The sequence below is a fragment of the Poecile atricapillus genome, chromosome W (genome assembly GCF_030490865.1).
Source record: "Poecile atricapillus isolate bPoeAtr1 chromosome W, bPoeAtr1.hap1, whole genome shotgun sequence".
Classification (NCBI taxonomy): Eukaryota; Metazoa; Chordata; class Aves; order Passeriformes; family Paridae; genus Poecile; species Poecile atricapillus.
In genome coordinates, this window is record NC_081288.1 from 6930159 (window position 1) to 6945209 (window position 15051).

Here is a 15051-nt window from a genome sequence, read left to right on the forward strand (position 1 = left end):
TACAAGCTGTTCCTCCACTTTGACTTTCCCTCCTTTCACTCCCCAGCCACCATCTAGTTAAGCAATTAAATCATTTTCCACAATAAAAAAATCTAATAAACAACATCCAGAAGAACATATTTGTGTTTGTACCCTGTTTAAAGGCTCTGGAAACACATAAAGAAAGCCAAACAAACAATTGTGCTCTGAAATGAGTGTACAGCAAAGACAAATGAAGGCAATAAACTCATTGCATTTTGAGGAAATGAAGAGGATATGAGATACTATTCACCTGAAGAAGGAAGCCAGACTTCATACCACCAACATGCTCTTTTTGAGCATAAACAACCAAACCCCAGCTTCTCATGTGTCACCCAGCTGAAAAAAACTCCCTACTCAAAGTACAGCACTACCTGTGCAATAAGGCTGGAAATCATGGGAGGTGAAGGGCACAGGATTTCAACAAATAAGTTTACCAGCAAAAAAATAGTTCAGACAGTTGTTTCTAATCCCAGAGGGCAGGAATCTGGGATCAAAAAGAATTGTCTCCACTGGACTGGGACACAGAGCCCAACACACCTGCCTTGCTTTTACCTCTGCAGAATGGAGAGTTCTCCTGCTGCCCCTGCATAGTGAAGAAGATAGGTCAGTTTGAGGATAGAGGATGTAAATATCAGCTTGCATTTTAGTCTCACATCTTGTCTCAATATAAAAATTGCACCAACATTCCCCCTTGCAGTTGCTACTGGTTCCTTACTGATCTAAGAAATGCAAAAATACTGCAGAAAAAGTCCATTAAGTGCTTTCAGATCTCAGGAAATACTGTTTTTCCTTGCTTGCTCATAAATTTTTTGGGCAGAAATTTAGACCTTTGTCATATTATTTTCTTTTTGTATTTTACAGTGTCATGGAAACTTGCTTCTCCCTCAGTGTATTTTCTCCTGCTGTCATTCCTTTTACAGATAACTTGACTAACAGTTGCAGCAGCCTTGTTCCAAAAAAAGTTGACAGACTGGGGCAGCAAGAGGAGGGAGTCACTGCATCAGCTGCCAGAGGCATCTGCAATGATTTGTGCAGAAATCAGCTGCAATTGGTCCACCAAAACCATATGTTCCCAGTCCCTTGAAACCAGGTTTGTCACTTCATATTAGCTGCTGCAAGGGGCTGAGTGCTGCCAGGGCCAGCAGCCAAGCCAAGCCTGGCACCACATGGCTGCTCCTGGCTGAGCACAACAGGGCAAGGACGCTTCTCCAGGGGAATTTGGAAAGGTACTTGGCTGGTAGAGGCAGGACCAGTTTAAAAGGTTCCATCTGCAGCTTCCATTAGGGACTTGAACTCCTGCTGCCTCAGAGCCAACTTGGCTTGTCATTTGTGAAACTAAACATCAAAATGCATGGGCTGGGAGAAAATATGTCCCAAATTAAAAGATCTCCCTTCAAGCCACAATGGCTGATCTGGTTACAGACAGCATCACAGGTGTCCTGTCTGCCAGCTGCCAGCTGGATTTTGGTGGCCGTTGATTTTAATAAATGTTTTGCTCCATCTTTTTCTGTATCTATCTCACAGGTGGGTCAGGAGAGAAAGAGGATTTGAAAGAAAATACTTTCCCTGATTCAAGGTCAACTGGATCCAGCAACTAAACCAAAGGACAGGTCTGCCCACAGTGCCTGTAGGAGCATCACATTCATCAAAGAGAGATCCTGGTGCAACACTACTGAACTACATGAATCATCCTTTCCACCTGCTGACCAACACAAAGTATCAATTTGCACACAAAAACCACACAACTCATCTATAGACTCACAGATTTACAGAAGGGCATGGTGGCTTGCATAACTGGGTTGAACAACACATAACGTGTGTACTTCCATCATTAATTTTGGCAGATCTTGTTCCAGAAAACTCGCCTGAAACTCATTCTGAATGCATTCCCCAAGAGCTGGCTCTAGGAAAGGTCTAAGAAAATCCAAACAGGTGGAGAGCCATGTGCAGCCAGCTATAATGTTTGCTTTCCCCTCCTGCTCCCAACCCAATCAAAAGCCCTGGAATAGCCACAGTGTGTTACTGTGATCAGGATGCCAGGACTAAGATTTGAGCATCAAATCATCTTTCAGTGGCTCCCAGGCAAAGTCAGTACCTTCACCCTCTGAGACTGAAATGTCATGGGACAAGTATGACTTGCAAGCATGACTGTATTAAAAAAAAACAAAACAAAACACCAAAAATTATTAGTAGTATTAGTATTAGTATTAGTATTGGTATTAGTATTAGTATTAGTATTAATAATAATATATTTATAATTGATACTTAATAGTTAATAAATATTCATAATCATAATCATAATCATAATTAAACAAAAAAAACAACCCCCAAAACCCCATGATCTGCTTCTTTGGACGGCACATTCTGTTTTGCCTAGGGTTAGTAAAATGATACACCCACCTTAAGAACACTCTTTTCCTTGGAGAACATGTCCCAGGTATCTGAGGAGCACCTTGAGTACACAAATCACTGTCGAGGAAGGGGATTTGGCTGTGAACACAAGCTCTCTCAAGCATCCATTGCCCAGCACCACTCAATTTCACAGTCCAGATCCCCACCAACCTTTTCCCTGTACCTCTCCCTTCATCTTTCACAGTCTACATGTGGTGGGATGTCCCTTCTCACTTTCCCACTCTGGGAAGGCTGTGAACAGGAGGGCAGGAAAGCAGAGGTATCACTCACACACAGGGAAGGAGACAGTGGACCGAAGTCAGCCTCTTCACATCTTCTAGTTGCCACTTTTCCCATGACAGTGTCATCTCCAGAGGGGGTGGATGAGAGGGCCACTGCTCACTACAATGCTGCAATTCTCAGCCCACCTTCAGATATGGATGCTCAGGGTGGGCTTCAACCTTCCCACTGCCCCCTCTGAAGGAGGTATCAGCCCCCTCAGCCACTTCTGTGTTAGCACAGAGGGAACATGACCAGCTCAGTGAAAGCTCATGACCACTTCTCCTACCTACACAGTGCCTTTGCCCTTGGCTAAGAGGCTTCCAAAGGTCAGGGGCTCCCAAAAAACTCTCCATCCAGCTAAGAAAGCACTGCAGCAGGATTTGTGCCCAGCAGCCCAAATCCATCACTGCAAGTCTCTCAACTATGTCTGGGCTGGAAAGCCCAAGGGTATGGCATCCCTGCAGACAGCCTTGGATGTGAAACAGAGGAGGGACAACCAGGTCTCTTCAGCCCCACCTTTGTGTCTCTCAACATGCAGAGCTCAGCCTACAACTATCAACTGTCTCTGTGGCCACCAGCCAAATGAAGAACCTGAAAGGTGTCTTGTGGGCTGGGGTCAGATGTCAAGTTGAACTTGGCCACCAAGTTCAAGTACAGCAGTAGATAGCCTTGTGCCACAAAATATGGAATGATTTAGAGCGTTTGGCAGAACTTCATTAAAATGTGACTCTGGATAATTAAAAGCAGCCTGAAGCCATGTGGGTCTCCTTTCCCTGCCAATTCCTGGAAGGATTGCTGCTTCACCCTTCGAGGAGGCAGCAGTACATACACACACACACACACACACACACACACACACACCCCCACACCCCTGGTTGTTTTGGCATTTCCTTGCTTGGCAAGCTGGAAACTGGATATTTTTAAGGATATTATGTACTTGGATGTGCCTGAGACACAGTCAGAGAGAGCTGTGCTCTGGACTAGTCTACATTGCCTGATAGGCAGCAAGTTGGTCCAGACACGTTCACCAGCAGCTGTAGCACACATTGGGGCTCCCCTGTTGGTACCAGGAGGGTGCTGAGTGGGGGTCTCACCTCGGCACCTTCTCGCCAGCACGGCTGCCATGGGGACCAGAGTTCAGATGGGTGGGAAAAAGCTCCATTTTCAATCCTAAATTCTAACTGTTCACAAATGATATCAAATCCAAGGCTCCGTTATGCCGCATCATGCCCCCTGCATTGTGTATGAAAACCATTCAACCTACCCCCAACAGAAATAATGTGCCTCTAATAAACAACTGAAAACCAGAGAAATCACCTTATTTTTCTCCTGGGAAGCACTGCTCAGATCACCTACTGGGTGTTAAAAATATGATAAAGACCACACGCTATAGAAACATTCTGTGGATATGTTATTATGTATTCCTTTGTGCTCTTTTACTCTGCATTTTATCAGCCTGTATGCATGTGGAAAAATAGAAAACTGATAGGGATATGCCAATCAGAACTCTAAGAGTCCTCTATCACAGCCTGGGTGTGAAAATTCAGAAAAGAATCAATGCAATTTCTGTGCCAAAAGGCTCCTGGGGATGTTACCCAAGTGTATCAATTGTCTCGTGGTCTTCCCTTGCCCCAGACACTCGTCAGCAGTTCTCCATTTCATCTGATATTGCTTACATGTACTCAAATTAAACACAGATCATAGGGAGGGGATATGCCCTGGGTGGGTTTCTGGGAGGAAGACAAAAGCACTGTAAATCACTACAAAAACAATCCAGAAGTGATGGCATTTTCTATCATGCTATTAGGCTCATGGAGAAACAACTTCTTTAACCAATGCCAGGGCAAGAAACCACATTTAAAAGAAGATTTTCAAACCTCCAGATACTGGACTTCACTTTAATTCTATTTTGAGGTCTTTTTGTACTTCCCTTGCCATGTAGCACTGTTTTTAACTGAGATTATTTTGTATTTCCCTAGTGTCTTAAGACCAGAGAAGGGAGAATGTCTAATGTAGATCATACAACAAGCAAACACAAAAACTTGGGACATGGGAATTAAAGAGAACTGTCTCCACCAAGCCCAGATGCTACCTGCTCTTTTTCAGACTGCTTCTTCTCCTAAGACTGCTGACTCTGGACTCTATGACCAGCATTCTCCAGTCTTTAAATTCATCTCCCAGAACTCAGAGCAGAGAGGGAACTCTGCAAGCACAGAAGCTCTTAACTTTAATAAGAGAAAAAAATACTACTTTTTCATTTTAATTTTGTGGATAACATTAATTATCCTGGATAGCACAGTTTTCAGCTTGTTTTTCCTAGTAGCCAGGATTTGCAAGACTCACAGAGCAGAGTCACTTTCGGCATCAGCAATGTCCATCACAGCTACCACAGGAAGACCTCTGGCCCATGCATCCAAGGCAGCTGAGGCTCTCTCAGGACATGATACTATTTAATCACTTCCAAAAGCAGGCTGGCCTGAAAAATTATGGGGACTTCCCCAACTTTCCTTCTTTCTTCATCATCTCTGGGGGCATGTTATTTGAGAGATGGATGAAAACAAGTCCCCATAGCAAACATCATGTGAACAAGCTCTTCTCTAGTAGGCAAAGAGCTTTAGTACAAGCGGCTATTTCTCTGTGCCTTGTCCCCTCGTGGTGCCGTGAAGTGTCAGTGATGGAGACCCTCTAGCATTGACCTGGTTGAGAGCATCAGGGAAGAGACAGGCTGGGACCAGCAGATGTGCTGCTGCCTGCAGATGGACTCAGGGATTCACCCAACTCAGTGGGTCCCAGTACATGCACACAGGAGTTGCTAAAATACAAATAATTCTGAAACTCTGTCCTCTACTTCCACAGAGGAAGAATGTAATTTAATTTAATTTTTGCTTTGCACAGTAATGGCAAGGCCATTTATGCAATTACATTGCTTTTCTTATCTAGCTAGCTTTTCTGCTGCTCCAAAGTCTTCCAGGTGTCCCAGTCAGGTCATTAGTCTGTTACAGCAGCCGTGGTGCCACCAGAGAAGATCCAAACCCAAAGATGCTAAACAGATGCTTGTAGACTGCCAGGCTACCCCACTAATTACCTTGCTTTTTATTTGGGACACTGACTACTCTCATGAAAGCTCTATTATTACCCAGAAAAAGCTCTGGTGGTCTCTCAGAAGACAAGTCCATTCATCTAAATCAATTGAGGTAACAGCATGGTTGTGGGTCTGCTGCTTGAGTCAATGCAGGGAGACAGGCTTAATAAAAGGTACAGTCTCCTCCTGCAATCTCTGAGCTCAATTGAAGTTATCAGACTCCTTAATTTCCATGAGCTTTATCTCAGTGCTCTTGCTGTTGCTCACAATTGGGCCAGTCCCTTGTTGTGGTGTGCATGGGGTCATTTTGCAGCTCTCCTGCACAGATAATGGGGGAGGCCAAAAGAACAAATTTCCTTACCAACCTGTTGACAAAACCAGTTCAAGCCCCTCTGAATAATAAATACAAGTGCTGCTACAGATTTCTACAGTCCTTACTGACACCAGACCTCAAGTCGCTTCTTGTGCAATCCCTTGTGTGCAAACAAAGCAACAAGGTCCTCTTTATGAGATCACACAACCCTGCAGAAGGCCAGGAGGAGAAATTACAGCTCCTATATTTGCACTAAAATGGTGAAACTCTGCAAGGGGGCTAGATTTCAAACACCATGTACTGTAACACCCCTTGGTTTTAGAAACAAGCTTGTGGAAATCTCTGTAATAACAAGCTGGATTAAAGCAAGAGACCTGCAAACATCACTAAGGGCTGAGACAAGATGAAAAAGTCAAGATGAAGCCACATTAGTATTTGCCTCTGCAAACACAGAGGCCAAAATGCAAGTGCCTAAAGAAATAACAGCAGGAGCTATCATTGCATTCTGAAACGGCCAGAACAAGCGCCTAAGTGAATTTATGAGATTGTGGGGTTATTGGAAAACTATGGAAAGCAGTATTTGGCTCTTAGCCCAGATTGCAAGGGGCTTAAAAATGCAGCTGGAATTAGCTTACAGCAAAAGCAGCAGGCCCAGGATGAGGGAAGTATTATACTCAATGAGATGTGCCTTGGGTCTGACCTCTTTTCATCACATGCCATGGGGCTTTCCAAAAGCTGAAAGCATTTTACAGTGATGGAAAAGGCAGGTGGCACATCCCAGTGCATGAAAAAGTTCCTGCACATCTCTTTGCTCTCTTTTGCATCACCAGACACATTTGCTAGAAGGAGGAAAAGGCTGTCAGTTTCCCTAGTTTAACCCCTTGGGCAGCCCAGACAAGGCTGCCTGCATGCAAGGAGCACTGCAGACAGAAGAGATCAAGCAGGAAGACAATGTCAGTGGTCACTTTTGGGTCACCTGCCCCATGGCCAGCTTAAGCACACCCTGCAGAAGGGACCTCTTGCTTGGAGTAGAGTGACATAAGGCAAAGACATTCATCCACCATGGGATTTTCTGGCTGAGCATGCCAGAGCTGCAAATACAAATCATCCATTGCAATTGCACATACTTCTAGCACCAAAATCTCCCTTAAAGTGTCCACCCCAGAAATATGTAAAGAGCAGGATTCCAAAAGACTTCTAGAGTATGAGATTTGGCTGTAAAAAGAAAATTTCATTATTCCTTTATTCCAAACCTCCTCTGGCCTACTACTTTCTAAGCTGTCCCTGCATGCAGCTGTTCCAACACCTGGAGGCAGGACCCTACCTATGAACTGGAATGAGACATTCATCCCAACTGCCTTCTGCTCTGACTATCTCTCCTCACCTCTCCTCTCTGACTGCACAAAACATCCATGATGTATTTTAAGCAACAATTTATATCAGTACATGGCAGCTAGTGAGATCCCTGACTCCTCACTATAGTATAAGCCTCATCAGACAACCCTTCATTCTCTGTCCAAGCTCTTCCCAACTTGACACCATCACAGAACCCCTGCTTTGGATGTACCCAGGCTCCCAAACATTTATTTTGTTATTATATTTGTTATTTTTCAAAAACTTCAAGAATAATGCTCTGAGTTATGTTCACTGTCTGTGCCATGAAGCTGGCACACACCACACATTGCAGCTTAGGAGTCAGCATGGGGCAGCTCAGCTGAGCATATTTGGAAACAAATTGTTCACCCTGTGACGGGATGTGAGAAGACATGGTGACAATTGGGAAAGCCACCACTACATGTAACAAGGCAGAGAAAGAAGGGAAACACTAAAGAGAGCTGTACCTGGGAAGAGCTGAGGAACAAAGTTCTAATATTGCAGCAGCCAGAAATGTCATCCCTTTCCCAGGCTGGGGGACACAGGCGCCGGGAGCCGGCGCTCGGCTGGGCAAACACAGATGCAGGAGCTGAATGGGAGCACAGTCAGCCCCAACTATTTTTAACTGGTGCAGAGGAAGCTTTTACTTTTCATTATGAAGGCGAAACAAAGTGTCCATCAGTTGTGCTGAATTTGTTCACTTGACGGGTGGGGGTTGAAGCATGTAAAGCCCCCAGCCCCTGTCTGTGGGACCAGCAGCCCTAATCCCCCCCAGTCTGCTCACAGCTGCGTGGGTCAAAGAGTGCAACAGCTGAAATGCACTTTTGATACATATGCTGAGGGTTGTCCCAACTTACCCTGGGGGTTTCTGCCTGCTGATTTCCATTAAAGCTGACCAGTGAGATTCACTGCTGGCATAAACAAGCACCAGCCCATCAAGATCCCCTGCATTTAGCTCAGCATGATGAAATAAACATTGCAGAGGCATCAGAAGCAGACACTAGCAGTTGGATCTGGTGGTCCCTCAATGCCACTTTGCTACCCTGGACAAAAATCCGTGTATTTGGCAGCAGCAGCACCTTTACTTGCCAAGTATGTTGCTTGTGGCAACAAGGGACAACTGGGGAGCAGGGGAGGGGGGAGAGAGGAGGCAGGGCTGGGACCAGAGCTCTCCACCTCCCCCTTCTTGCCCAGACAGGGTTACAGCTCTGCAATTTAATTGTAGGATAATTAATTTCCTCTTAAACATCAATTTCTGCTGCTGTCCCCTCACATATATTTGAACAGCACCATTCCACACTCCCTCCCCAAAATATCAGTAGCAAGAAAACACTTGCTCATGGGGCATCCCAAGGAGAGGAGCTGTGTCACTGGCCAGATGGCCACACAGCAGCTCAAACTGTGTATGCTGGCATTTGGCCAGGTGGTGAAAGGAAAAGGTTCAGCCAGTTACTGAATTCCCTGCATCCATCTCCCAAACAAGCCACTCATACATCTGCTGTCACATATAAATATCACACCTCAGGTGAATCCACAGAAGACACAAGTGATGATACCTGTCCTGTCCATCCTGACCTACAGAAGTGCTTAAAATGTTCTCAGCTACCAGGGGAAACCACCAGCCTCACAAAACAAGGTTTGGCACTAAACCAGCTTTCCAAATTCCACTTTTTCAAAAGTATATGCACATCCAGAACATGCACACACATGACAACAGGTTGTTCCTTTCTGCCAAATAAGCATTTATTAAAATCCTGCATTTATTACACACACTACAATCCCATAAAGGGGCTCAGAAATCTCCAACAGTGGGCCTCTTTGGACTTTACATACGTTCTTAAGGGAGGATTGCCAAGAGGGTGAACTGCTTTCTGTGGCCTTCCTTGAAAGGAGAAAGACACATTTCATCTGTCTTGTTCAGAAGTAAGTGCTGGCATCACTCAAAGGAACTCTACCCTCATCACTCACATAAAACATGCCCTCAAGAGTCTATTTTTCCCCAGCTGCTACAAAGGCAGCTCAGGGCGATTAGTTCAGTAGATGTTTATGCTGTTATGTGGAGTCAGGCAAGAATAATCCCTTACAGTCTATCATGGTCCAGGCACTGCTCTTGCTACATGAGATGAACACAGGGGTTCAAGAGCAAAGATCTGCTCCTGAACATTTCAGCTGAAATTAAAAAATGAAGTCTAGAGATAGCAAACCCAGGAATGATCTGGGTGGGGGAGGACAGGATCACAAGTAATACTATTTTCAACCTATTGCTCATGAACAAGTTGATATCGAGCTTTGCTCAAATCCACTGGAAGCTAAAGAGGTTAACGTGGAGGTCAACTTTGAAAACAGTTTAATATTTCCTCACCAGTGTGTTACTTTGCTAGTGATACTACCCAAGGAACGGGAAAATCAGGGACCTACTGCTCTGCATTCATATACATATGTCCACAAGGGACATGGAAATGCTTGTGCTCACTTTGAAAACAAGGACTGGAAAGCAAATGAATCCCTTACCCGGTTGTCCTCTTGAATCTCCCAGTCACTGGAGAAACTCAGCACATGCTGTGCCTGCGAGCAGTTTGAAAACTGGAAAAGGCTGGCAAACATCCTTCTATTCTCCTGGGTATCAGGGAAAATTGCCTCCTGGAAGTTGACTCCATGTGGCAGAAGAATGTAGTTCTCATCCATTCTGGAACACAGATTGCAAGCGCAGCCCACTGTGAGAATGAACAGCACTCTCTCTCCTGCAGAAGTCACCCGTCATGCTTCAGTGTGGCTCAACAAAAAGTCACACAGACTTTTAGCCAGCAAGTGGCTCTCAGCTCTCCTAGCACATAAGTCACCAAAATGACTTTTTCCACCACAAGGACCAGATCAGGCAGCAGCAGTAAGGACCAAATAGGCTCCTTCCACCCTGTAGACACCTGTGAAACCCCAAGGAAGGGGTGAAGGAAGCAAATCTGTATTTTGGGCCAAAGTTTCTACTGAATTTGCATCACTTTGCCCTTAAGCCCAGAGTTTAGGTACTCCTTCAAGCAGTCAATAAATAACTTGTGTCAATAAAATGTGTTTAAAGATGTTGCTGCAGACTAAGCCCTAGACAGCATCAAAATTAGTTTTGTTATGCACCCAGTGTAAGGATATACCAAGTATTTCAAAACAAGCCACTGAGCAGTATTTCGCAAATGCTCCTGAATTAAAAGGTCATGGTGATGGCTCTGTTCCCACATTGTGGTTTATTTTCTTATTCTTTCGATGAGCCCAAAGTCAGGGTTTGGCTGGGACTCGGGAGAGTCGATGGAAAGCTATCGGGTGAGTATTTGGGAATGGGTTTTAAACTCCCATGCCAAACTTCGGCAAACAGGCGCTGGCTTCTCTCCAGCTCTGTGACCGTCCCGCCGTAAAAACAAAAGCAGCAGCACTCGCGAGCTACTCAACAGCAGCTCCCTGTGCATGTGCTGGCCGACAGCGCTGGAATACTATGGGAGTTTGGCGTTTCGGGTTTTTCTTTCCCTATGAAACTGCGAGTGGCAGCGCTAAGCAGAAGGCGCTGCGCGGAGCGCGGCAGCGGGACGGAGCGAGCCCTGCGGGCAGGAGCGGGCGCGCATCCCCCGCCCGCAGAGATGCCCCGGAGCTGGGATGCGACATCCCAATCCCTCCCCGGACCCCCCTACCCCGGACTCACCGGAGGAAGAAGAAATAAGCGTAGCCCTGCATGACGGTGTGCGAGTGGCAGGAGAAGTAGCCGAGGCCGGTGAGGTTGAGGCGGGAGCCGGCGGGCACCTCCAGCATGCTGCCCCACGCCTGGTCGCACAGCAGCTCGATCTCGGCCGAGTAAAAGAGGTCCCCGGCTCCCTGCTGGGGGCCACCGGGGGGTCCCCTCTGCCAGGGCAGGTAGTTGTAGGCGCCGTAGGGGTCGGGGTGCAGCGCCAGCACCCGCGCGTACACGATGATCGCGGCCAGCTCGGCCCGGCAGCCCTCGCTGAGCGGCCGCCACTCTGCCGGCAGCTGACAGCCCCCCCCGCCGCCCGCCCGGCCCCCCAGCACCAGCACCAGCCCCAGCACCAGCACCGGCACCGGCACCGGCACCGGCACCGGCACCGGCACCGGCACCGGCAGAGGCGACATCACGGACGGCTCCGGGCCGGGGGTCAGGGGGGTTGGAGCTGGGGCTGGACGGCCCAGAGGGGCTGCGGGCTGCCCCGGAGGCTGCGGGGGACCGGGGGTGGGCGAGAGCGCAGGGAGGCAGCGAGGGGGAGATGGGAAGGGCTGGGGGTGCAAAGGGGAGGGAGGGAGGAGTGGAGGGCGCCAGGGGCAGATGCCCAGAGGGCTGAGAGCCGAGCAGACAAGGGGGCGAGGGGGCGAAGATGCAGAGGGGCAGGGGATGTACCGGGGCAGAGATGCGAGGAGTAGAGATGCAAAGGGGAGGGATGGGAAAAGGCAGAGATGAGAAGGGGGCAGAGAGGCAAAGGGGAGGGATGTATGTGAGAGAGGTGCAAAGGGGGAGGTGAAAAGGGAGGGATACAAAGGGGAGGGATGCAAAGGCAGAGTTGCAAAGAGGAGGAATGCAAAGGGAAGAGGTGGACAGGACGGAGACTGCAAAGAGGGAAGATGTAGAAGAGCAGAGATAGGAAAGGCAGGCACAGTCCGGGGTGAGGGCAGCTGCTGCCAAACACTCTCCGGGCCCGGGGTGAGCACTTGGTGGCACCCAGGGCTTTGGAAGGTGAAGGTGTGGCGCGTAGGGTTTTAGAAGTGCAAGGGTCCCAGTGGAGCAGGCGGCTGTGCACAGCTCCGCTGGGAAAGAAAATCCTGGGAAACTTAAGATGTGTTTGTGTAGAAACCTGTAACTCTAGTCATCCACTTCTCCCACTTCAAATGAGGCTGGAGAAAAACTTGCAAGTGTAAGAGACCAGATCTTCCTGGCAGCCTGCATTCATTTTCCAAAATACATCTGATGAGCAAGGTAAAACTAAAAGACCAGGTTTCAATACATTTTTACTTCCCACTGCTTCGTCCTAGAACAGTCTGATGCAGCTTAGGGCTTCTCCAGCTTTTTGGCAGATAGCTCAAAGACTGACCCTCTCCCCACATACAAACTGCTGTGGAGCTTCTCCCAAGGATCCCTGGGGGCCTTGCACCACTCATAGCCTCCAACAACCTCTTTTTATTTCAGTATTCTCCTTTTCCCACATCTGATCTTACTTGGAAAAATAGTCAGGAATGGGCATGCTTAAAATCTTTTGGAGCTTTATTTTTTGTATGAGTATCATGGAGGCACAGTCACAGTTAAAATCTCTCCCTGGCTGTAAAGGTTACTTGAAGTCTGTCAGCATGTCCTGGTTGGTTCCTTTAGTCTCACCCTCCATCTGTCTCCATCTGCCTCTCCAGCCCTCTACAAGGACTAGGAGCTCTTGGAAGCAGGAGGTGCTCTTTGTTCTATGCTCATGCTGCACCTGATATAGGAGGATCCTTGTGTAGGACTGAGGTTTGAAATAATATGCAAAATAATGAATCATCAGTTGAATATTGATGAGTCAACTTCATAATAGTGAGACAAAACATCTTCAGTGACAAGTGACTTCCTCTGGTCATCAGTCTCATCTGTGTGCTGAAGAGTTTAACAAAGTAGTATTCATATTTCATGATGGCAAGATGCTACAATATATTTCATCATAGCTTTATGCATGAACAGCAAAGTTGGTTCTTGCTAAGAGAAACAGATTTTGACTTTTTTCCCTAAAAAAAAATTCAGAATGGTAGATAGAGTTTTTCTAAATTTTTCCTCTGTTTCTCAAAGGTCAACAAATTGCTTTCAACTTTCAGGAAAAAGTTTAAAGGACAATTTTGAATTTTTTAAAGAAAATACCCTCAAGAAATCCTAAAAGACCAACAGGCTCAGTATTTCTTTAACGTTAACTATTATGAAAAACTGCTTTTTGCTTTGGAACCTGAAGGGACAAAACTGGTACACAAGGTTTCAGAGGCTCTTTCAGTAGGTTTTAGATAAATAAATAAAGAATAAAGAGTAAAACAAAGAATTGAGGCTGATGTTGACTTCAGATAAAGCTGAGGCAGTTTTGGAGGCATTTTGTGCAATCCAGTGTAAATGGAGGCTTTGATATGAACCTCAGGTTTCTGTTGAGAAATGGTATCTTGAAATACTGGCAAAGAATAAATAGAGAAGTGCTGCAAGGGGTGGGAGAGACATTCAGCCCATCCAAGACATTCTCTCCATGTCTGTCCATGTCTTTCCAAGTGTTATGACTGGTGTCAGAGCCTGGCAGCTTCAGCCACACAAATCTTGTGTTCAGTGTGGGCAGCAACATGCGAGTGTTTATGACTTCAGTGCCATTGCTCTGGAGGCAGAGCTCTAAGAATCTGAAGAGATGTTTGAAACCATAGGTTGGGTGGTTTTGTCCTGGGAACTAAATTCTCAGCTTGTGTGAAATGCAGTTGCTATTTCCTCTGTGTATACATAAAAGATTGATATCTTCTGGCTAGCAAAGCCTCACATTTAACCTTCATCTCTGTTTACTGTGTGTTGCAAGTAAGTAATGGTCAACTGTCCTCAAGCCACTTTGGAAATATCTGATCTAAGCTGTGATCTGTTCTGCTGTTCCTCACATTTCATTTAGCTACCATATAATTTAGCTGGGAGGGAAGACAGGGTGAGAAAGGACAGGCAGCTCACAAGCAAAATATGGAAGTCTTTCCTTAATGCTACTATTAATAGCCTAAACTGCTTGTATTTGACCAGAGTGTTTGAATCAGTGAGCCAGCTCAGAAAGCACAACAGCATTTGCTGGCATACTCTGATGCTGGCTGATGGTCTCCAAATTGCTTTTTGGTGGTGATCACCAGAGTGTGGATGCAAATAATTAATGTTCTGTGGAATTTCTCTGTCATTCTGCAGAGTGGTCATGTCAGCATTTTGAGGATATAGCAGGCATCCATGGAGCTGATTTCAGAGCTGGATGAGATGAAGGGGGCTCTAGCCATAACTCTGGAGCAGACACAGTAGGTGGGCAAGTCTGCACATAAAAATACCTCTCCCTTGGAAATGCCTGATTTCCTTGGTGTCTTCCATTCATGTTTGCTGATGTTGTGCCACTGTCACTGTAAGGACATGAGGTGACTCATCTTCTCCTGTGCCCTCTGTGACATGTCTCCAGCTGAGACCTCTCCCTGTCAGGAGTCTCTCTGGAGATTCATCAGTGTGTAACCTTTCCTGACCATACCAACAAGCTAATCCCTTTGCTGTTTCAGTTCATTAGCAGCTTTCAGATGGATATTTTGATAAAGAGTTCAAACCACCTACATTCAGTGATTTTGTTCTTAAATTTCACTCCACAGAAGCATCATCAATTTTCTTCTCTCTTCCTTCATTTCTGAAGTAGTGAAAAGTAACAGGAGCATCTGAATCTGTTCCAGGAGTCCTTTCTCTTCCAGCTCTAGATAACGAGGAATTAGTGACATGAAGTAAGGATTTAAAGCCCTCCCTGGAGACCACATCTTTCAGATCTGTGTTTGCTGTTTCTCTGCAGGGATCCACCGGCTGATCTGAGACATTCTTCAGTGCAGTGTGAATATT

General features: G+C 46.3%; 1 protein-coding gene across 1 annotated transcript in view; it reads right to left on the reverse strand.

Annotated features, from left to right (window-relative positions):
• Window positions 1-11543, reverse strand: part of LOC131592471 (coiled-coil domain-containing protein 3-like) — a gene marked incomplete at its 5' end in the record, with an annotated part of 35613 nt that extends 24070 nt beyond the window's left edge. Inside the window, 2 exons of the mRNA XM_058864002.1 lie at window positions 9975-10149; window positions 11146-11543. Of these exons, the coding sequence (XP_058719985.1) occupies window positions 9975-10149; window positions 11146-11543 (573 nt within the window). The remainder of the gene's footprint in view (window positions 1-9974; window positions 10150-11145) is intronic.
• Between the last annotated feature and the right edge of the window lie 3508 nt (window positions 11544-15051).